At 45.0% G+C, this 22,631-nt stretch overlaps 1 protein-coding gene across 7 annotated transcripts in view; it reads right to left on the bottom strand.

The window, feature by feature from the left end:
- Positions 1-22,631, bottom strand: part of vps13d (vacuolar protein sorting 13 homolog D) — a 270,295-nt gene that overhangs the window by 96,276 nt on the left and 151,388 nt on the right. For all 7 annotated transcript variants that reach the window (XM_070860204.1, XM_070860201.1, XM_070860202.1 and 4 more), the window contains 12 exons: positions 21,709-21,956; positions 17,267-17,458; positions 17,010-17,136; positions 14,260-14,402; positions 13,923-14,053; positions 12,719-12,894; positions 6,640-6,763; positions 5,471-5,706; positions 3,592-3,709; positions 1,995-2,158; positions 731-839; positions 112-288 (listed from right to left, as the gene is read on the bottom strand). In XM_070860204.1, coding sequence (XP_070716305.1) covers positions 112-288; positions 731-839; positions 1,995-2,158; positions 3,592-3,709; positions 5,471-5,706; positions 6,640-6,763; positions 12,719-12,894; positions 13,923-14,053; positions 14,260-14,402; positions 17,010-17,136; positions 17,267-17,458; positions 21,709-21,956 — 1,945 coding nt within the window. The remainder of the gene's footprint in view (positions 1-111; positions 289-730; positions 840-1,994; positions 2,159-3,591; positions 3,710-5,470; positions 5,707-6,639; positions 6,764-12,718; positions 12,895-13,922; positions 14,054-14,259; positions 14,403-17,009; positions 17,137-17,266; positions 17,459-21,708; positions 21,957-22,631) is intronic.

Genomic DNA, 22,631 nt, shown 5'->3' with positions numbered 1-22,631 from the left:
GAGGCAGATGGGGCGGTCGTCAGCCTCTGTCAGCAGGTTTGATGACAATGTTTGATTAACTAATTATACATTTTAGTTGCATTGTTTGCTATCAAATAGGCAGCAGATTACCTGCAACACTCGCGTTGGACCATCAGGAATGACGCGCAAACACAAAACTCCTGAACCAGGTCTCATCTTCTGGTTTATGAACTGTTGCTCGACTGGAACTGGTTCTAGGCCAAGCGAGGGTTCTGGACCCAGTACTACCTCCGCTCCATCGTATAAGCCTGAAATGCCTTTTGTTACCTGGATAAATAAGCACAGATTCAAGATACAATACTGACAATCAATACCATCACAAGCACATTAAAAAGGACGGGAGGAAAAAGATCAGAGCACATTTCCATTCTGTACCTGGTCAACGTGCTGAGCACATATGGGTTGAGTATGGGTGCTGATTAGCAACAAAGCACCCAGGTGTAGCTCAAATGCGTGCGCTGGGGCAACATCCCTTAATAATTTCACAAACGTATATACTTGCTGTCTAAAGTATCCTCACCCGCACCAAGTTCCGCTCACCCATCAACAATAAGGGGCATCCTGAAATCGTCCCGCGTGGCTCATTTTCTCATTATGAGACTGTGAGGATAGAGTCAAAGTGACTCTGGTAAGTCGGTTACATAGCCACTTATAGGTGGCTGAAATAGGACCGCGTGAAAGTTTATTCTGCTTCAGCCATTGTTTTTACCTGAACTACCATTCTTGACATGCCGCAGCTCAGACGTCCATCTCGGAAGTACCACGTCTGTGTACTGTTGCGACGCCGCTCTGGCTTTTTCAGCATGAGTGGCTCATATCTGCAACAGACAGAAAGTAAAGGGTAAATGATATATATACATTCCCATATACACCGTGAAACTAAATATAAAGCGCTTTCTTGGCCTAATGGATAAATATATACTGACTGATGTAGTAATAAATTACAGAATAGAAAATCTCAGGCTCAATACCCAGTCGGTGTGAAGTCAGGGTGACATCTGGGCCGTAATAATTGGCTTCACAGCATCCCTAAAGTAATGAGGGAAAATTAGTTGGGGTTTCTGCTCCCAATTGCAATCCAGTGATTCCTGGCAGAATGTGCAAGTGTAGGCATTGGGAAATAACAGGCTCAAATTAAGCTGTGACACATTCCCATCCACTGCTGAATAGCCAGCCTGCAATCAGTAAATATTGAAGAATGGACACTTGGAAGAGGAACTGGAGTGCTGCCAGTGCAAGATTCATCGCTTTCAAAGGAGGAGAAAAAAACTAGGAAGATGTGAGATGGCTGGATTTTAATCTCATTGTGTGGGAAAGCCATAGGGATGAACCATACTTTATTCCTTCCTTTGAAGGGCACGCTGTGGCACTGAATTGTACCAGGGCAAATTCAACAAGATGTTCTATAACCTTCAAGAAAAGGCCATTTATCCAATTCCGTCAAATCCTTTCACAGTTTGTCTATAGTCTCCCTTATTGTAGGCACTACCCCATCTATTTAACGTTCTGAGGGGAAAAAGTTTCTAAATACTCCAATCCCCAAAGATAATCAAGCAAAACATTGGATTATTCAGTCATCCTCACACTCTACTTGATTAATTAAAGGCAACACAGAGGGCTGGTGAAAATTAAGAGACATATTGGAAAATGATTAATTCTCCTGACACACCTGTAGAAGTAAGCAGAAACTGATGTCACTATCACTGGACAATGATCAGATTGGGAATCAAATCCTGAATCTCTCGGTCATTGCTAAACCATAGACACTTATATGAAGGAGATGAATTTTGCCCTTTAGATAACACAATGAGATGATTTACAATTCCGCACAGCCTTTTAAGTGCTCACAAAATCTGGCTGCTTTTGTTTCCCATTAGAATATTAAAACTTAAATTCCCATCATCCAATATGCACTCGGACAGGTGATTAAATGGGAATGTCTTCTTCCCCCGGTTCAGCTTGCCATAGTTTACCTGTAGTCAGTGACGGCAGCCAGGCCTGCAATGTCCAGGACCAATCCAGAGTTTGACTGTCTACTGGAGGAGGGTTTGTTGGGGTTATGAGGAGGAGAAGAGCCCTCATGGCACAACATCCCACTACCAGTCATGCGCCAAAGCTGTGATCTTTTACCTGGTTCCTGGATTTACAAAGATTGAAGCAGAATTTTATTATGGGTTATAGGTTGAACAAAATATATACTTAAACTGTGACTTAAACACAAGCTAAGTAAAGTATATCAAACCATTTCTGTCATGCAATAAATTTAGTTTAACTGCAATATTTTCTCCTGATCCCTCCTAAATGCATCTACACTTACTGGGCTATGATTTCAGGGCACCGGTGGCCTCTAGTACCATGCCCAATTGGCCATTCTCCATGTGCAAGCCTTTACACTGGTTCCAGTTGGCTATCCAACCATGAAGGGCATTGCCACCAAGCTCAATCCTGTTCTCAATCAATAATTATACACATGCGCATTCCAGAGGGAATCACCGGATAGTGATCAGAAGTACTAGGAACCTTGATTTATCTCCCCTTCGCCCAAGGACCACTAAGCCACCAGGGAATTATTACACACCCCGAACTACTCGGCTGGAGCTTTCAATTAAGCTTGAAGTAAACAGGAACACAGAACTACTGATTCGCTGTTGCACTACCTCTGTGTGCACTGTCACAGGACATGCAATTTTAAGCTACAAAGCTTAGTTCTTTTAAAAAGTCCCTGTTTACTGTAGGTCTCCCCTACTCAGTCCCAACCAGATCAATTTTTTTATTAACAAGCCTATAACTGCCATGTTGGTTTTGTTCCTCTCTTCTTGCTGCTGTTCTCAGCTCCCTCATCCTATCGTCCTTCTGACACAATTCTCAGATGCAAGTGCTTGTGACGGAATCCAGCACAGACGATTGTTCCTCTCCCCTCCATCAAATACACCCTTGTATACAGAATAAAAATATGCATATCCCCCAAGCAACGAGTGGCTAACAGAATAGTTAAAAAGAAATTAACACTGCCTCCTTCCGAGATTCAGTTTATAAAGTCATTGCCTGGTATGCTGCTGAGCCTTACAGAACAAGGTGGTCCTCAGTCCTGTGGTCTGTGCTGAATTGGCCGATCTGCAAAGGAGTGCTACAATTGACCTCAGCACCCTGGGCTGGGAAGGGGGAGAGATTGCTATCTAGTTAGAATAGAATTGGGCTCAACAGTGCTATTCTTCATGGTCAAGCAGTCTGCTAATATTCACTGTCTAGGCTCCTCTATGATGAATAAAGGTAGTAGAAGCGTAACCTCATCAAGTGCCAACATATTCCGGAGAGGAAGGTGGAGGGGGGGGGGGGGGGGGAGAGCGGGGTGGAAGTATACGTATAAGCTTGTGTTTTGGAAGGGGCACAAAAAATGTACAATCTTACTGATAAGTTGTATCTATGGCTTCTGTTCAATGCAAACTGTGCAAAAATCTTATCTTAACTGTTGTTTTTTCCAACTGTGTTGAAAATGTTCCTTGCAACACAGTTGGAAAAAAACAACAGTTAAGATAAGGTTTTTGCACAGATGTAATTTAAAAAAAATACCTTTTTCTTCAGTATCACTCTTCCAGTTTTGGGGGCAACATCCAGAACTAATTCTGCAAATCTAATATTTTTCTTTCCTGAACCTCGAGCAACTGGCCTCCCATAAGATTCTCTGAGCCTGATTTAAAAAGAAAAACACAAATTTAGCATCACAGATTTCATTAAGAATAATCATGCATCGATATAGCACCTTTCACAACCTCAGGATATCCCAAAGCGCTTCACAGCCAATGAAGTACTTCCAAAGTGGAGTCACTGATTTAAGGCAAGGATACAGTGCAAAGCAAGATGCCACAAACAGCAATAAGATAAATGATCAGATAATCTGTTTTGGTGGTGTTAGTTGAAAGATAAATGTTGGCCAGGACACTGGGAGAATTCTCCTGCTCTTCTTCAAATAGTGTCAAGGCATGTTCCCACTCGAGATGGTAGGTGGGGCCTCGGTTTAACATCTTATCTGAAAGACAGCACCGCCGGCAGTGCAGTATTCCTTTGGCACTGCACTGACGTGTCAGCCCAGATTATGTGCTCAAGTCTCTGTAGTGGGGCTTGAATCCACAAACTTCTAACTTAGAGGTGACAGTGCGACTAACTGAGCCACAGCTGACACTTTAGCTCACACTGTAGTTTTTAAAAAAAATTAACAATGTGATATTTTAGCTATAATATAAAGCTAGTTATAACACTGCAGAAACCATCAAGAGTATAAGAATCACAATTATAGAAATTGTTATACACTACAATTCATTATTTCACACTCATGTCATTTAAGACCTTGAAACAGAGACCAGAAGAGGAGATTGTGGGGCACTTTTCAGATGTCACGATTCCCACAGGGAACCCTGCCAACTAGCAACGCACACATAAATATGAGAATGCTGAATATAATTTAATACTGTGCAGTGTGCCTGAATTTCCAATATGTGCCATCAGTGGGCAAGGTTCTCTGTCAGGAACACAAAGTTGGAAATGTCTTCCAAGCACTGGATTCCACTGCAACTAGATAACTTGGATCTGAACATATTTCTCAGAATGTATGTGTAAGCTGCTCTCTTATTTTAAAAGGCTTTCTGAGTGTGTTCTGGGCTCTTTAGCTTGCAGTTCCTCCAGAACCAAGCAGCATTAGCGTTGCAGAAGATCTGGGCTCTTTATTTACATGTCTCTTCCCTTCAGCTTTTAAATAGTCTGCTCATTGGCCAAGGAGCAGATAGGAAACTTAGTTCCACTCCCCTCGCCATTTCTGAAACTCCATTCGACTTTTCCTGCTTTCTTGTGGGACAGTCACTTGACGTCTCTCCGGATGACACTGTGTATGTGGTCACTTGTGCAAACATGTAAATCTGTGGCACAGTATGCAAGACCACAAACATGTTGTTCTACCAGCTGAGTTGATCTTGGCATGGGAAGAAATGGAGAGACAACACAGGAGTCATTAAATTGTTTCATGTTTTCAAAACAAAAATTATGTCGGTTGCTTCTCCAGTAAGACTTATTCTTAAAATCTTCCTTTCTGACTACCTACCTTGACCACACACGAAGAGATCAGTTTTGAATACAGCTATGGAAATAACTTCTGTGAGCTGTAGCGCAATATCATTGGCTGCATTTGAGCTTAGAGTTGGAGATTCCCTTGTTTCCTCTAGAATTCTAGACTCTAAACTCAACTGCAGCCAACAATGTACAATACAATACAAAACATAAACAATACATTTATTTTTTTTTTTTAAAAAGCTGAAAATGCATTTTGAAAGCACCATGACAACTGTTTGAGACCACCACCTCATGCTCCTAAAGTTGCACGCCATTAATCAAAACCAATAAAGAACATTAAAAAGCTGACTAGAAACGTAATCCCGGGCAACAGGAATTGGAAGCCTACCCAGAGAAGGTATGTGTGGCAGCGATGTAGATGAAATTTTCATAGTAAAGCTGTTTGGACTCTTTGAAATCATTCATATCACAGGTAATTTCCGATGAGCCTGCCCCTTTCACTGTCAGCGTGATGAAAGGCTGAAGGACAGGTTCGTCCCAGGCATAATCCAGTGAGCTGGCTGGTTTTACCTCTGTCTTTAGCCGTGGCTCTGCCACACCATGTTGGTTGAAAATAATTGCGACCTGATACAACAGAGAAAGGGGAGAGATCAGGAAGCTTGCTGTGAAGGCTGAACACATGTTTCAGTACTCCATAACAGCCCATTCGCTAGCTGCTTGCACCTGCCAGACGGCAGAAAGTTATGCCATAGCACTTTCAAAGCTACCATGGACAAATAGGAATTCGAGGTGGAAGCACAAAAGTGGAAGCACAAAAGTGGAAGCACTGTATAATTGAGGCGATTTGATCTTGGGACGCAATACATGGCAATAAGAACAATGAACCTACCCTCAACCAATCGGCATGCTGGGCTAGCCATTGGGCTACCTAGTTTAATCAGCTGCAGGTTCAGGGATTCTGGTCTCCCTCATTACATTTTAATAACGTTTGCAGTCGCGTACTATGATACTGAAACAAATAGTGTCAAAAATTGACTTGAATGTCGAGAATAATTAACCCAATAACAAGCAATTTTAAATTACATTTTGTGTATTTTATTTGCTTGGGCTCTTTTCTCACCATTCGCTCTCCTATATTTACTTTAATTTTAAATAATGTCATTATTTCTAGCTAATAAGTCCTAACTGTTTTAATTTAATGTTTTAAAGGTTAAATACATTCCTTGTCTTTTTTTCTGTGCCTGTCAGATCCATTTTGGAGGTGGAACAATTGGCTGAAACTCCCTCCAAAGATCAGTTTTCTAGTCAACGAAGAGCCAAAAGTCTAAAGATGGACTTGTTCTGTTAGACATAACCAGTCAACTTTGTATAAACCGTAACAGGTCAAACGTACAACACTTCGGCAGGATGAGTCATCTGCTATTTGTGGTGACTACACACAGATGAGATGAATTGTTTGCAATTAGTTTTGTGCTTTCTCCTTCGGGATCTGGGATTACAAAATGGGAATTGTACTGTAGATCTGTAGTGTGGTAAAAATGGTCCACGGTGATTTACCTCTGAAAAGTTGTCGATGCGGAATGGTGGCGGCAGCTGTTCAGAGTTACTGAATGCAATATGGTACGTTGCTCCTTTCAGAGTGATCTCCACTCGCAGGAGGTGACAGTTGCCTTGAGTATCTCTGAAAAAAGATAGCAATCGGTGGGTCAGAGAGCAATCCAAGGCTACAAGCTTCAGTCAGCTTGTTACACAGTAAAAGACAAGAAATGAGAACGAACAGACACTGTAAAAGAAATACAACTTTAAACCAATATCAAATGGCAGACCAATTGAACAAGTACTTTGGTTCGGTATTCACTAAGGAGGACACAAACAACCTTCCGGATATAAAAGGGGTCAGAGGGTCTAGTAAGGAGGAGGAACTGAGGGAAATCCTTATTAGTCGGGAAATTGTGTGTGTTGGGGAAATTGATGGGACTGAAGGCTGATAAATCCCCAGGGCCTGATGGTCTGCATCCCAGAGTACTTAAGGAGGTGGCCTTGGAAATATCAGATGCATTGACAGTCATTTTCCAACATTCTATAGACTCTGGATCAGTTCCTATGGAATGGAGGGTAGCCAATGTAACCCCACTTTTTAAAAAAGGAGGGAGAGAGAAAACAGGGAATTATAGACCGGTCAGCCTGACATCGGTAGTGGGTAAAATGATGGAATCAATTATTAAGGATATCATAGCAGCGCATTTGGAAAGAGGTGACATGATAGGTCCAAGTCAGCATGGGTTTGTGAAAGGGAAATCATGCTTGACAAATCTTCTGGAATTTTTTGAGGATGTTCCCAGTAGAGTGGACAAGGGAGAACCAGTTGATGTGGTGTATTTGGACTTTCAGAAGGCTTTCGACAAGGTCCCACAAAAGAGATTAATGTGCAAAGTTAAAGCACATGGGATTGGGGGTAGTGTGCTGACATGGATTGAAAACTGGTTGGCAGACAGGAAGCAAAGAGTAGGAATAAGTGGGTACTTTTCAGAGTGGCAGCAATGACTAGTGGGGTACCGCAAGGTTCTGTGCTGGGGCCCCAGCTGTTTACATTGTACATTAATGAGACGAGGGGATTAAATGTAGTATCTCCAAATTTGCGGAAGACACTAAGTTGGGTGGCAGTGTGAGCTGCGAGGAGGATGCTATGAGGCTGCAGAGTGACTTGGATAGGTTAGGTGAGTGGGCAAATGCATGGCAGATGAAGTATAATGTGGATAATCGTGAGGTTATCCACTTTGGTGGTAAAAAGAGAGACAGACTATTATCTGAATTGTGACAGATTAGGAAAAGGGGAGGTGCAACGAGACCTGGGTGTCATGGTACATCAGTCATTGAAGGTTGGCATGCAGGTACAGCAGGCGGTTAAGAAAGCAAATGGCATGTTGGCCTTCATAGCGAGGGGATTTGAGTACAGCGGCAAGGAGGTGTTACTACAGTTGTACAGGGCCTTGGTGAGGCCACACCTGGAGTATTGTGTACAGTCTTGGTCTCCTAACTTGAGGAAGGACATCCTTGCTATTGAGGGAGTGCAGCGAAGGTTCACCAGACTGATTCCCGGGATGGCGGGACTGACATATCAAGAAAGACTGGATCAACTGGGCTTGTATTCACTGGAGTTCAGAAGAATGAGAGGGGACCTCATAGAAGCGTTTAAAATTCTGAGGGGTTTAGACAGGTTAGATGCAGGAAGAATGTTCCCAATTTTGGGGAAGTCCAGAACCAGGGGTCACAGTCTAAGGATAAGGGGTAAGCCATTTCGGACTGAGAGGAGGAGAAACTTCTTCACCCAGAGTGGTGAACCTGTGGCATTCTCTACCACAGAAAGTTGTTGAGGCCAATTCACTAAATATATTCAAAAAGGAGTTAGATGTAGTCCTTACTACTAGGAGGATCAAGGGGTATGGCGAGAAAGCAGGAAGGGGGTACTGAAGTTGCATGTTCAGCCATGAACTCATTGAATGGCGGTGCAGGCTCGAAGGGCCAAATGGCCTACTCCTGCACCTATTTTCTATGTTTCTATGGGCCCAAGTTTCTACATGATAAAAAACGGGCGCCCCTCCAAGCTAGGCGCCCGTTTTTCGCGCCTAAAACGGCGCCGGAAAAAAAAACGAGCAATTCTGGAGCGCTTTGCAGCTCCTTGTCTGCTTGGCGCGGCGCCCAGGGGGGCGGAGCCTACACTCGCGTCGGTTTTGTAAGTGGGAGGGGGCGGGTACTATTTAAATTAGTTTTTTCCTGCCGGCAACGCTGCACGAGCGCGTTGGAGCGTTCGCGCATGCTCAGTGTGAAAAAAACATTGGCACTCGGCCATTTTTGTAGTTCTTTGTAGGTCTTTAGTTTTTGAACATTTTTTAATAAAAGTACATTGACATCAGCACAGAGGCTTCTTGTAGCAGTGAGAAGGCTGCAGGAAGCCTCAAAGTTGAGGCAGCCGTTTCCCGACGACCTCCCCCTTTTGCCGTCGGGAAATGGCTCCTCAATTTCTGAGGCTTCCTGCAGCCTTCTCTCTTTCCCGCCAGCCGTCTGGAACGGCTCCATTCCCTTCCCCCCCTCCCCCGCGTTCGGTCGGCTCCCTTCCCTCCCCCCACGCGTTCGGTAGGCTCCCTCCCTGGCTCCCTCCCGCCCACGTTCGGTCGGCTCCCTCCCCCGCGTTCGGTCGGCTCCCTCCCGCCCGCCCGCGTTCGGTCGGCTCTCTCCCTCCCGCGTTAGTCGGCTCCCTTCCCTCTCCCCCCCTCCCGCGTTCGTCGGCTCCCTTCCCTTCCCTCCCCCCTCTCCCCCCCGCGTTCGGTCGGCTCCCTCCTCCCCCCCCCGCCCGCGTTCGGTCGGCTGCCTCCTCCCCTCCGCCCACGTTCGGTCGGCTCCCTCCTCTCCCCCGCCCGTGTTCGGTCAGCTCCCTCCTCCCCCTGCCCTGCCCCCACCCCCCCGCCCCACATTCAGTCGGCTCCCTCCTCCCCCCCGCCCGCGTTCGGTCGGCTCCCTCCTCCCCCCCCCGCCCGCGTTCGGTCGGCTGCCTCCTCCCCTCCGCCCACGTTCGGTCGGCTCCCTCCTCTCCCCCGCCCGTGTTCGGTCAGCTCCCTCCTCCCCCTGCCCTGCCCCCACCCCCCATTCGGTCGGCTCCCTCCTCCACCCCCCGCCCGCGTTCGGTCGGCTCCCTCCTCCCCCCCGCCCGCGTTCGGTCGGCTCCCTCCTCCCCCCCCGCTCGCGTTCGGTCGGCTGCCTCCTCCCCTCCGCCCACGTTCGGTCGGCTCCCTCCTCCCCCCCCGCCCGCATTCGGTCGGCTGCCTCCTCCCCTCCGCCCACGTTCGGTCGGCTCCCTCCTCTCCCCCGCCCGTGTTCGATCAGCTCCCTCCTCCCCCTGCCCTGCCCCCACCCCCCCGCCCCACATTCGGTCGGCTCCCTCCTCCCCCCCCGCCCGCGTTCGGTCGGCTGCCCCCCCGTTCGGTCGGCTCCCTCCTCCCCCCCCGCCCGCGTTCGGTCGGCTCCCTCCCCGTTCGGTCGGCTCCCTCCTCCCCCCCCGCCCGCGTTCGGTCGGCTCCCTCCTCCCCCCCCGCCCGCGTTCGGTCGGCTCCCTCCTCCCCCCCCGCCCGCGTTCGGTCGGCTCCCTCCTCCCCCCCCGCCCACGTTCGGTCGGCTCCCTCCTCCCGCGTTCGGTCGGCTCCCTCGTTTTGTGAGGCTTGCTGCACCATTCTTCCTGGCTGAAGCACTTTCACACAGGTAGGAAGATGGTTTATTCAATCTTTTCTTTGCTTATAAATGTTTATTCAGGTTGGATTTATTTGTATAATATTTGTATAAGTATAAATAAGGATTGATTGTAGAATTTAATGAGTTCCCTTCCCCCCCCCCCCCCCCCCACCTCGTTCTGGACGCCTGATTTGTAACCTGCGCCTGATTTTTTAATGTGTAGAACAGGTTTTTTCAGTTCTACAAAAATCGTCACTTGCTCCATTCTACTTTAGTTTGGAGTACATTTTCACTGTGGAAACTTTCAAATCAGGCGTCAGTGGCCGGACACGCCCCCTTTTGAAGAAAAAATTCTGTTCCAAAGTAGAACTGTTCTACCTGACTAGAACTGCAGAAAAAAAAATGTGGAGAATTGCGAATTCTAAGATAGTCCGTTCTCCACCAGTTGCTCCTAAAAATCAGGCACAAATCATGTGGAAACTTGGGCCCTATGTCTCTAAGTCTTTGTGACTGAATGTGGCAGTTAGACCCAACTCCCACGAACTCAAAGTTATTGTTAAAAAAATATTCTCTTATTTTCTCTGCTTACCCCTGCTTTTCTGAAGGTAATTCAGGCTGGGATTCTTTCATGGGGAGAGGCCCTGTAGTATTTTGCCCGCATAGCTATTCTTCACACACAGTGGACAGAGCAGATGGGATATTTAAATCATGAGATTAAACTCCAACCTTGATTTTGTTCTCACAAATGCATAAACTTCTCTCAGGAATTGCTGCAGAAGGTGCAGGAACAGGAATCTTGGCCAATTTCCCACTCACTACTCTGAGGATGTTGAGGCCAAATGTACCACATTTATTGTCATTGTGGCTAAAATTGAGCAGCTCAGTTAGAATCCGCATCCCACAATACATTTACCCACAAAGCCAATAGGGGAGGATATCCAGTACTTGTCAACATGTCAAGTATCAATAAGCCTTTTGTGTCGTGCACGTTAGTCTTTTTATTCAGGCTTATAAACACGTCATAATTTCATCACAATGACTGGGGTGTACATAAATTTTACCGGATAACAGATAAAATAGCATAGGACCTAACCAGTACTTGCTGCAGAAAAATATTAACATTTTGAAAAGCCTGGTTAAACTTAATAGAAAATGTCGTAAATGGTGAAAAAAAATTCAAACTTGTGCCATTGGCCAGAGCAATGTTAATTTTAACCCCTTTTGCAAAGGAGATTATGAAAAAATAATCTCGAAAGGGCCAGTTTTATTACAGGGACTGGCATCAAACCCAGTACCTGTACAGCAAAGGTCTCCAGTGACCCATGACCCTCAAACATATGGTGCCTCAACACCACTATTTTGATTGCTAGAATGTATTTCCACTGTCCTTTTCCACCAAACAGAAAACAACATTTTTAAGTTCATGAGCCATTTAAAAACCCAAGTTATAATACTTAAGGAAATCCCAAACACTCGAAAGTAGATGGCAGATCTTGGCAACATCTCATCACAGAGAAAATTCCTTCACAAGGGTGAACTGCGCCAATGGCACTGCAATTCATTTGTTAACACATATTGCTACAAATTCGAGAATATCCAAACAATAAATGATGTGAAAAGCGTAATAAACACTGGGGCACAGTTAGCAAGCTCCCTGTATTTCCACTATTCCACCAGTGGTAGCGAGGCAGGAGCTAATGAGCCCGAGCTCACAGGTGGTAATCCAAAGCTTTAAATTGACAGGAAAATAAACAAACAAGATCCAACGCACCAAAGAGAAGTGAAGAGGGTAAAAGAGCCTGGGTCATGCCAAACAGGTTCCCAATATTAGTACAGGTAGAACGGAATTGTCTGAAAACCCAACATTGTGCAGACTGCAAGAGTCGTTGTCCAGAATCCGGAAATATTTCCCGAAAACTAGACTTTTAAGCTGTACATACATTTTTCCAAACGTGAACCCAAAAAAATATGCAAACCGGCCCGGCCCGGTCTTGAGGTTGCCAGATTCAAGCCGTCAGATGTAATGCTCCAACATCCGGAAATTCACAAAAGTCGGCCCAAGGGTTTCCAGATTCGGGACGTCTGATTTCTTCTCTAAAATCCGGAAAAGCCCGAAAACCGGAATGGCCTCGGTCCCGAGGTTTCTGCTTTCGGGAGGTTATACCTGTAATAGTTTACAGCTTTTTATACATGGCCCACAGGCTCAGTTATGGGCAACTAAATGACCCACAAAAGAAGTGTGGAACACTCATGCTGTAAAGTGTGATGCAGAGGTTGGTAGACCAGAGTAATCCTGCCAAATCTGACATCACACTTTGCCACTGACAGCAAAATCACCAGTTTCTGAATGCCGTCAAATTTATGTTTATCTAGGAGAGCCCTGGTCCATAACTTAGGTTACCACATTTCTCACCTCATGTTGATGTGGAAGGAGTTGTTCTTGTTCACCTCAAAACCCCCTGACCAAGTGCAATTGGAAACATCCATTATGCGCACACACAGCAACTGATCATAATCATTCCTTGGCCAATGAAATACAACACTGGCACCGGGTAGAGTTGAAATGTAACCATCTGGATTTTGAGTGCCCTGAAAAAGAAAGGTCAAATTATTATACTATTGGTGGATCAGGGAGCTATTCTAACAGGCCCAGAAAACTGAACAGGGCCTAGGCCACACTTCGGGTCTAGTGCCCAGTTCTGGTCAACAAGACAAGGGAGGCATTCAAGCCTTCGAGTTGTTTCGGAAAGGAGGGAGAGAATGAGAAAAGGAAGGAGGAGTGGCGGGAAGGAGGAGGAGTGGCGGGAAGGAGGAGGAGTGGCGGGAAGGAGGAGGAGTGGCGGGAAGGAGGAGGAGTGGCGGGAAGGAGGAGGAGTGGCGGGAAGGAGGAGGAGTGGCGGGAAGGAGGAGGAGTGGCGGGAAGGAGGAGGAGTGGCGGGAAGGAGGAGGAGTGGCGGGAAGGAGGAGGAGTGGCGGGAAGGAGGAGGAGTGGCGGGAAGGAGGAGGAGTGGCGGGAAGGAGGAGGAGTGGCGGGAAGGAGGAGGAGTGGCGGGAAGGAGGAGGAGTGGCGGGAAGGAGGAGGAGTGGCGGGAAGGAGGAGGAGTGGCGGGAAGGAGGAGGAGTGGCGGGAAGGAGGAGGAGTGGCGGGAAGGAGGAGGAGTGGCGGGAAGGAGGAGGAGTGGCAGGAAGGAGGAGGAGTGGCAGGAACTTGCATTAATATAGCAAGGTCCCACAAACTGCAAATGAGATAAATGACTAGTTAAACTGGTGGTGTTGGCTGAGGGATAGAAACATTGGCCAGGACACTGGGGGGAATTCCCTGCTCTTCTTCACAGTGTATAGTATTTTTTATATCTACCTGAGCAAGTAGATAGGGGCTCAGTTAATCCAAAAGACAGCACCTTCAACAATTAATTATTCCCTCAGTACCTTACTGAAGTGTAGGCCTAGAATCTTAGAGTGGAGCTATTTAAGCGGATGAGAGGTATTCAATAAGTGTGTTTAATGTTCATATGATAACATTCCTTACAGTAAGTTCCAGTAACACACTATTTTAAAATGCAAATGTCAATTTAATGGGGGCATGCTGTCATAATGATATGGAAGCACATTCCTACCTGGCCTCTGGCGAACTCTCGTTGGGCGAAGGCCAGCTTGTGGGAGGATTTGTTGTCCAGTAGGTATCGGGGTGCAAAGGTCACAATGTTGGTATCTCTGTATTGCCCTCTACCTTTCCTGATATCAATTCCTGAAATAGGAAGATGAAAGCATGTTTGGAGACCACAAGTAACCAAAAGTAGTAATTGCTACACAAGCTCCATTGTTGTCTCTGGACCAAATCGGTTACTGACTGTGCTTTTATTATGTTTATGTATGATCTGCTTTGACGCCCCCCCTCCCCCAACCCCCAAAGATTTTCCATTTAAGTCAGTAAAGTACTTTATTGAAACTCACCAATACTATAAATGAGTCCTGGCCTGTTTCCGTGCTGAATCACTTTCACTGCTCGTACACCACTGCCTCCATCTGGAGAGAACTCCTGACACCAACCAGGGACTGCATCTGGATGGATCCCCTTCCCAATCCGCATGGTACACCTGCAGGGTAATGAGAGGATAAATCCACTCACTCACACACAATTCCGTATGACTGGAAGGAGGTGGTTTCCTGGAAGACTTAACAACCACAGATAGTAGTGTTACTAAATTCACAGATGATACTAAATCATGTGGTAGTGTCAGGAAATTAGAAGGAAATAAGATTACAACCGGATTTGGATAAATTGAAGAAATAGGCCAAAGATTGTTAAATGGCTTTTAATGTACATCAATGTGCAGTTAGGAGTATAGGTGCACAGAATTTGGATATAGAGTATAGCATGAGTGGATGTAGGCGAAAAATGACAGAGAAACGTGGGAGTTATCATTAACCATTCCCAAAATATATAAACACAGCTTCTGGAGGCTATGGCCAGAGCAAACAGGGTCCTGAGCTGTATTACCAGGACTGTTTAATGCAAACTCGGGCCATGATAATAGGGATATATAAGCGTTTGATGATATCTGGAGTATTGTGCATCATTTTACCCCCCCCACCTCAAGAAGGGCATTGTGGCTCAAGAGAAGGTACAGGAAAGGTAAAGAGAATAATCTCTGGCTTCAGTTCAGTGAGTTATGAAGATGGACTTTGTGCCTTGGGTTTGGAATTGTTGGGAGAGGCACAGATTTAGAGGGGATCTGATTCACATTAAGGGCATTGATAACATACAAGTGGACAGATTGTTTGAGGTGAAGAGGTGGGTAGTACTCAGGCTATCCATTTAAAAATTGAGAAAGCAGGAAGTGAGGCTGCACATGCAGAAGTTTTATGTTCCTCAGAGTGATTGACTTATGGGAACTGCATTCCCTAGTTGGTAATGAGGACTGACTGCTAGGCTTTCAAGAAAGTGTCAAGATACATTTTTGAAAAGCTTTGTGAATCAAGCAGAAAGTAGGTAATGGGTGAAAACAAATGGATTTTGGACATCCCGGAGCTTGCCTTTGAAGGGTCAGAAAGGAATTTTTGACGAAGGTTTCCTGAATTGGTTACAGGTGTCTGTGCTTTTTGCCTCTCCTAGGAGGTGGAACGGAAGGAGGATGGATAATGGGGCTAAATCCAACAAAAAATGGAGTGAGTGCGTTAATTACCCAATCGCCTTTTCTTGTCCTTAGGTATATTACATAACCAACTTTTTAAGTTGATGATTCTTAAAACTAGATTGAAGAGTACATGCTGGGCTTCTCTAATAGCTGAGCTACCAAAACTATGAAGTACTCGGTTTGAGTCAGATAATCTCAGCCTGGGTAGCAATTGAGGCACAGCAATTTGCCTCGGTATCCCTTGGTTAGAGAGGTGAAAATCAAATAGGTCTTGATTGCTATCCAGTGACCCCTGTTGAAGGTGACGTTTCAAAATTGAATAAAGATTCCTATCGCCCTGCGGTCAAACAGTTGTCAATAGTTATTATATCAGCTCACAGTGGTAGAATAGCCATTGGGCTAGGTATAGAGGGTGACTAGTAGCATCGAATCTGCATCACAAAAAGGAGTCAATTTGTTCAGGACGTGTGAAAGATGGGGGGGGGGGGGGGGGGGGGGGAGGGGAGGGGAAAAAAGGAAATCTGGAGGATGAGGAATAAATTGCATGCATTCCATTTCATAGTGTAATATGGAGTTATACAGACCAATAAGCTTTGATTCCTGGTTTGTGCTGATATAACCTCTCTCAACCTTGGCAGGAGCGGGAGTGGGGGGCAAAATAGTTGTATATATCGGGAAGGACCATTGGTTAAGATTCTTGGTCCTGGTCACCATTTGCTAACTCTTGCTGGCGTACTTGGTTGAGGATATAATTGAAGCAGCTGCGATACCTGCTGATGCTCACACATCAAGAACTGGATGTGAGGTACTGGATTGTTGCTGGCACCCATGGAACTGTACTCCTACATTAATTATCACCTTTAGGAGAGAAGGCACGAGGCAAATGGGTATGTAAGTTTAAGAAAATGAAAATGAATTGCAAATCTGTACAATTGCAAAGTTAGAGTTATAAGGTAAAGAGGGTTGATTTCATAAGAGAAAGATTACAGGCATTTAGGAACAAGGCCATACAACTGTGCCCCAGTTGTAGATCTGCTTCCAGATTCACTCAGACACATGTATATATTTCACACAAATATAAATATCAGTTATGAACCAAATGATTTAAAAATCTTTTGTAATTGCCAACATCTCAAAGCTTAAAACTTATTTTTTATTCATTCACGGGATGTGGGCGTCACTGGCAAGGCCAGCATATATTGCCCATCCCGAGTTGCCCTTGAGAAGGTGGTGGTGAGCCGCCTTCTTGAACCGCTGCAGTCCGTGTGGTGAAGGTACTCCCATAGAGAAGGAGTTCCAGGATTTCGACCCAGCAATGATGAAGGAACGGCGATATATTTCGAAGTCAGGATGGTGTGTGACTTGGAAGGGAAGCTGGAGGTGGTGGCGTTCCCATGCGCCTAGGCGATAGAGGTCGCGGATTTGGGAGGTGCTGTCGAAGAAGCTTTTACAAAGGTTAAAGGCAGGACAGATCCTCTCCATAATTACAAACTAGCCAAATTCACAATCACCACTTTGAGGACATCAGATGAACCGGAGATGTGTAATAATGCACATTTTACTCACATGTTGGGTTGCTCCTTGTCTGCAAAGCTGAACAGGAGGGGGCTGAGGCTTCGTGCAAGCTCATGCTCCTCAAACTGTCCTGCTGCATCAGCCTTGGCATTGTCCTGTCGAAAAATTAACGGCAGCCCTGAAAAAAGATGGGAATCAAGCAGAACTCTTCAGACCACTGATTTTTATGCACCACTTGCAGTTCTGAAAATATGCAGCATTCCATCATGCACCTCTTTTTACTTTGGAATCTGAACTCTTTCTCTAACCTGTCTTGTTGAGGAGCCAGTACGGTGCAGAAATGAGTATCTTGAGGGAGCCCTCTGCTCTGCACACAATCCGAATGCTCAGGTTCAGCAGGCGCTTTTTGGTGTCATAGAGACGCATACGAACATGATAGTTAGTGGTTCCTGCTGGTATTAGGAGTTCCTTGCACACGGGAAAGTTTTCAAGTGTAATTCCTGACAAGAAAATTGTGATTAAAAAAAGTGTTTCGAAAGTAGGAAGAATTTTTTTACACTTAAATTACGCCTGGAGAGTAACTGAAGTATTCTGAAATAAATTTCTCCAACAACAGCACCACTCTCCCTCCCAGAGACCAGTTATGGTATCTGTGTCTAATTGCAATTTATTTACCCATCCAGGGATATCACATTTATAAAAAGACTTGCATACATATAGTGCCTTATCATGACTCAAAGCACTCTACATACTTTAAAATGCTCACTAGTGTTATGTAGACATATGCAGCAACCATTATGCATACAAGACCCCACAAATAACAACGAGGTGGAAGACCAATTAGTTTGTTTGTTTCAGTGGTACCGTTTGAGGGAGGAACGTTGGCCAGGGCATCAGGAAAACTCTCTACACTTCTCCAATAATGTCACATGAGCTTAAACATACATCCAGAATATTCGTTCAAGATTGGTGTGGGATTCACACCCAAAACCTTCCAACCCAGAGATAAATGTTATCCACTGAGTCAAACTGATGATTAGTTTTAAGTGCCATTTGGTAGCCAAATGAAAAATACCCATCTATTTAGTTGACTTGGCATCCATTTGACAACATATTGGACATAAAAGTAATGAAAGTGGCGTAAATAAAACCCATCAGCAGTGGTCACATGATCTATTTGGAATATAACTTAAACATGGACATAACAGATTGGTGATTCCATATATTGCAGATTTGCTGGGTCATACTTACCTCAATGTACTCCAACTTAATTTCAAAAACCAAGCACAATATAGATATAAGAAAGAAAACCTACAAATATTGGAAATAGAAACATAGAAAATAGGTGCAGGAGTAGGCCATTCGGCCCTTCGAGCCTGCACCACCATTCAATAAGATCATGGCTGATCATTCCCTCTACCCTTTTCCTGCTTTCTCTCCATACCCCTTGATCCCCTTAGCCGTAAGGGCCATATCTAACTCCCTCTTGAATATATCCAATGAACTGGCATCAATAACACTCTGCGGCAGGGAATTCCACAGGTTAACAACTCTCAGTGAAGAAGTTTCTCCTCATCTCAGTCCTAAATGGCCTACCACTTACCCTAAGAATATGTCCCCTGGTTCTGGACTTTCCCAACATCGGGAACATTCTTCCCGCATCTAACCTGTCCAGTCCTGTCAGAATCTTGTAAGTTTCTATGAGATCCACTCTCATCCTTCTAAATTCCAGTGTATAAAGGCCCAGTTGACCCAGTCTCCTCATATGACAGTCCAGCTATCGCTGGAATTAGTCTGGTGAACCTTCGCTGCACTCCCTCAAGAAAAATGTCCTTCCTCAGCTTAAGAGACCAAAACTGAACACAATATTCCAGGTGAGGCCTCACTAAGGCCCTGTACAACTGCAGTAAGACCGCCCTGCTCCTATACTCAAATCGCCTAGCTATGAAGGCCAACATACCATTTGTCTTCTTCACCGCCTGCTGTACCTGCATGCCAATCTTGAATGACTGATGAACCATGACACCCAGGTCTCGTTGCACCTCCCCTTTTCCTAATCTGCCGCCATTCAGATATTTGCCTTCATGTTTTTGCCTCACATTTATCTACATTATACTGCATCTGCCATGCATTTGCCCACTCACCTAACCTGTACAAGTCACCCTGCAGCCTCTTGGCATCCTCCTCAAAGCTCACACCACCACCCACTTTAGTGTCATCTGCAAACTTGGAGATATTACACTCTATCCCATCATCCAAATCGTTAATGTATATTGTAAAAGAGCTGGGGTCCCAGCACGGAACCCTGCGGCACTCCACTTGCCACTGCCTGCCATTCTGAAAAGGACCCGTTTATCCCGACTCTCTGCTTCCTGTCTGCCAACCAGTTCTCTATCCACATCAGTACATTACCCCCAATACCATGCGCTTTGATTTTGCACACTAATCTCTTGTGAGGGACCTTGTCAAAAGCCTTTTGAAAGTCCAAATACACCACATCCACTGGTTCTCCCTTTTCCACTCTGCTAGTTACATCCTCAAAAAAATTCCAGAAGATTCATCAAACATGATTTCCCTTTCATAAATCCATGCTGACTTGGACCGATCCTGTCACTGCTTTCCAAATGCGCTGCTATTTCATCTTTAATGATTGATTCCAACATTTTCCCCACTACTGATGTCAGGTTAACCGGTCTATAATTACCCGTTTTCTCTCTCCCTCCTTTTTTACCAAGTGGTGTTACATTAGCTACCCTCCAGGCCATAGGAACTGATTCAGAGTCGATAGACTGTTGGAAAATGATCACCAATGCATCCACTATTTCTAGGGCCACTTCCTTAAGTACTCTGGCCCCGGGGATTTAGCCGCCTTCAATCCCATCAATTTCCCTAACACAATTTCCCACCTAATAAGGATATCCTTCAGTTCCTCATTCTCACTAGACCCTTGGTCCCCTAGTACGTTCGGAAGGTTATTTGTGTCTTCCTTCGTGAAGACAGAACCAAAGTATTTGTTCAATTGGTCTGCCATTTCTTTGTTCCCCATTATAAATTCACCTGAATCCGACTGCAAGGGACCTACGTTTGTCTTCACTAATCTTTTTCTCTTCACATATTTATAGAAGCTTTTGCAGTCAGTTTTTATGTTCCCTGCAAGCTTCCTCTCGTACTCTATTTTCCCTCTCCTAATTAAACCCTTTGCCCTCCTCTGTTGAATTCTAAATTTCTCCCAGTCCTCAGGTTTGTTACTTTTTTTTAGCCAATTTATATGCCTCTTCTTTGGATTTAACACTATCCTTAATTTCCCTTGTTAGCCACGGTTGAGCCACCTTCCCCGTTTTATTTTTACTCCAGACAGGGATGTACGATTGCTGAAGTTCATCCATGTGATCTTTAAATGTTTGCCATTGTTTATCCACCATCAACCCTTTAAGTATCCTTTGCCAGTCTATTCTAGCCAATTCATGCCTCATACCGTCGAAATTATCTTTCCTTAAGATCAGGATCCTTGTTTCCGAATTAACTGTGTCACTCTCCATCTTAATAAAGAATTCTACCATATTATGGTCACTCTTCCCCAAGGGGCCTCACACAACAAGATTGCTAATTAGTCCCTTCTCATTACACATCACCCAGTCTAGGGTGGCCAGCTCTCTAGTTGGTTCCTCGACATGTTGGTCGAGAAAACCATCCCTAATACACTCCAGGAAATCCTCCTCCACCGCATTGCTACCAGTTTGGTTAGCCCAATCAATATGTAGATTAAAGTCGCCCATGATAACTGCTGTACCTTTATTGCACACATCCCTTATTTCTTGTTTGATGCTGTCCCCAACCTCACTACTACTGTTTGGTGGTCTGTATGCAACTCCCACTAGCGTTTTCTGCCCTTTGGTATTCTGCAGCTCCACCCATACCGATTCCACATCATCCAGGCTAACGTCCCTCCTTACTATTGCGTTAATTTCCTCTTGAATCAGCAACGCCTCCTTTTCCTCTGTCTATTCCTGAATATTGAATACCCCTGGATGTTGAGTTCCCAGCCTTGATCACCCTGGAGCCATGTCTCCGTGATGCCAATTACATCATATCCGTTAACTGCTGTCTGCGCAGTTAATTCGTCCACCTTATTCCGAATACTCCTCGCATTGAGGCACAGAGCCTTCAGGCTTGTCTTTTTAACACACTTTGCCCCTTTAGAATTTTGCTGTAATGTGGCCCTTTTTGTTTTTTGCCTTGGGTTTCTCTGCCCTCCACCTTTACTATTCTCCTTGCTACCTTTTGCTTCTGCCTCCATTTTATTTCCCTCTGTCTCCCTGCATAGGTTCCCATCCCCCTGCCATGTTAGTTTAACTCCACCCCAACAGCATTAGCAAACACTCCCCCTAGGACATTGGTTCCGGTCCTGCCCAGGTGCAGAGTAGATCCATCAGCATCAGCGAGAGAAAGGCAGGGTAAAGCTTGAGTGGAAGACATTTCTTCAGATGTAGGGTCTCTACCTAAAAACATATACCGTTTGTTTCTCTTCCAGATATTGAGAGACCGGATGCGTATTTCCAGCCTGTTTTTATTTCATTCTTTCACTGCACACAAGAACTGTACATTTATGCAACTTGCGTTACAGAAACTCTGAAAAGTACTTCTGCAGAATATAAGGGGCAGCCTATTTTGCCCTCTAAGAATCCGACAGATGCCCTCTGCATTTAAGATTAGTGAGAGGCAAAAAGGATATAACAATTAGAGGTCTTACCAAGCTCGATGTTCTGAGATGTGTCAGCTGTGTGCAACACAGCATCTTTCCCTCGTTTCAATGGCCCATTGATGGAGGTACCTTTGACATAGTAGGAAAGCTCACAAGGTAGTAGATTGGTCAGGACAAGGGTGGGCAGCAAGTAGACAGTGTGACCTGGTTGTCGGTAAACTTGCATAGCATTGCCGGACATCAAATTTAAGGGCAGGTAATCAGGGTAGTTCTCCTTCTTAACTGCCACACAATATCTACAAGTAATAACAAAAAAAAATTAACTCTCTCAAAACTACAGCTCCATTCCTACACTTTAAGGAGGAGAGGGTGAATGGGTTGAGGGACGGAATTCCAAAGCACTAGGCGTAGATGACTGAAGGCACGGCTACCAAAAGTGGAGATAAGGGAGGGGGAGAATGCATAAGATGGTCTGAATCAGTGGAGTAAGGAGGAGGAGTTGTTTGGTTGGAGGAGGTTACAGAGGGATAAGGTTATGGTGGGTTTAATCCCACCATGAGAATCTACATTTTCAACATGAGGCGGTGGCTACACTTAAAACTCTTGAAATACCTGTCAAACAATAGAATCCCATTAATTAAGTTAATTTCAAAGGAATATTTGCTCCATAGGCAATTTATTTCCCTTATATGCCTAAGTACGAATAGGTTCATGCCTTAATTTGATGACATTTTGTGTGTTCATCAAAGTAAAGGATTCAATGATATGGGAAAACTAAACCCTCACCTCTTTTTCCTCAATGAAAGCATCAAGCACAGAGGTTTCATGTTTCAGATTTTACTGATTTTCTCCTAAATATTAAGGGATGTTGCAACATCTCTAGATTGTTGCAAGTCCCCCAAGATTTGATTTCAAGTCCCCTGACGTCGAGTTGAAATCTGAGGTTGTGCTGAAGCTGTGCAGTGCCCTGA

Source organism: Pristiophorus japonicus, chromosome 18 (genome assembly GCF_044704955.1).
Source record: "Pristiophorus japonicus isolate sPriJap1 chromosome 18, sPriJap1.hap1, whole genome shotgun sequence".
NCBI lineage: Eukaryota > Metazoa > Chordata > Chondrichthyes > Pristiophoridae > Pristiophorus > Pristiophorus japonicus.
This window is presented reverse-complemented; position numbering and strand designations above follow the sequence as displayed.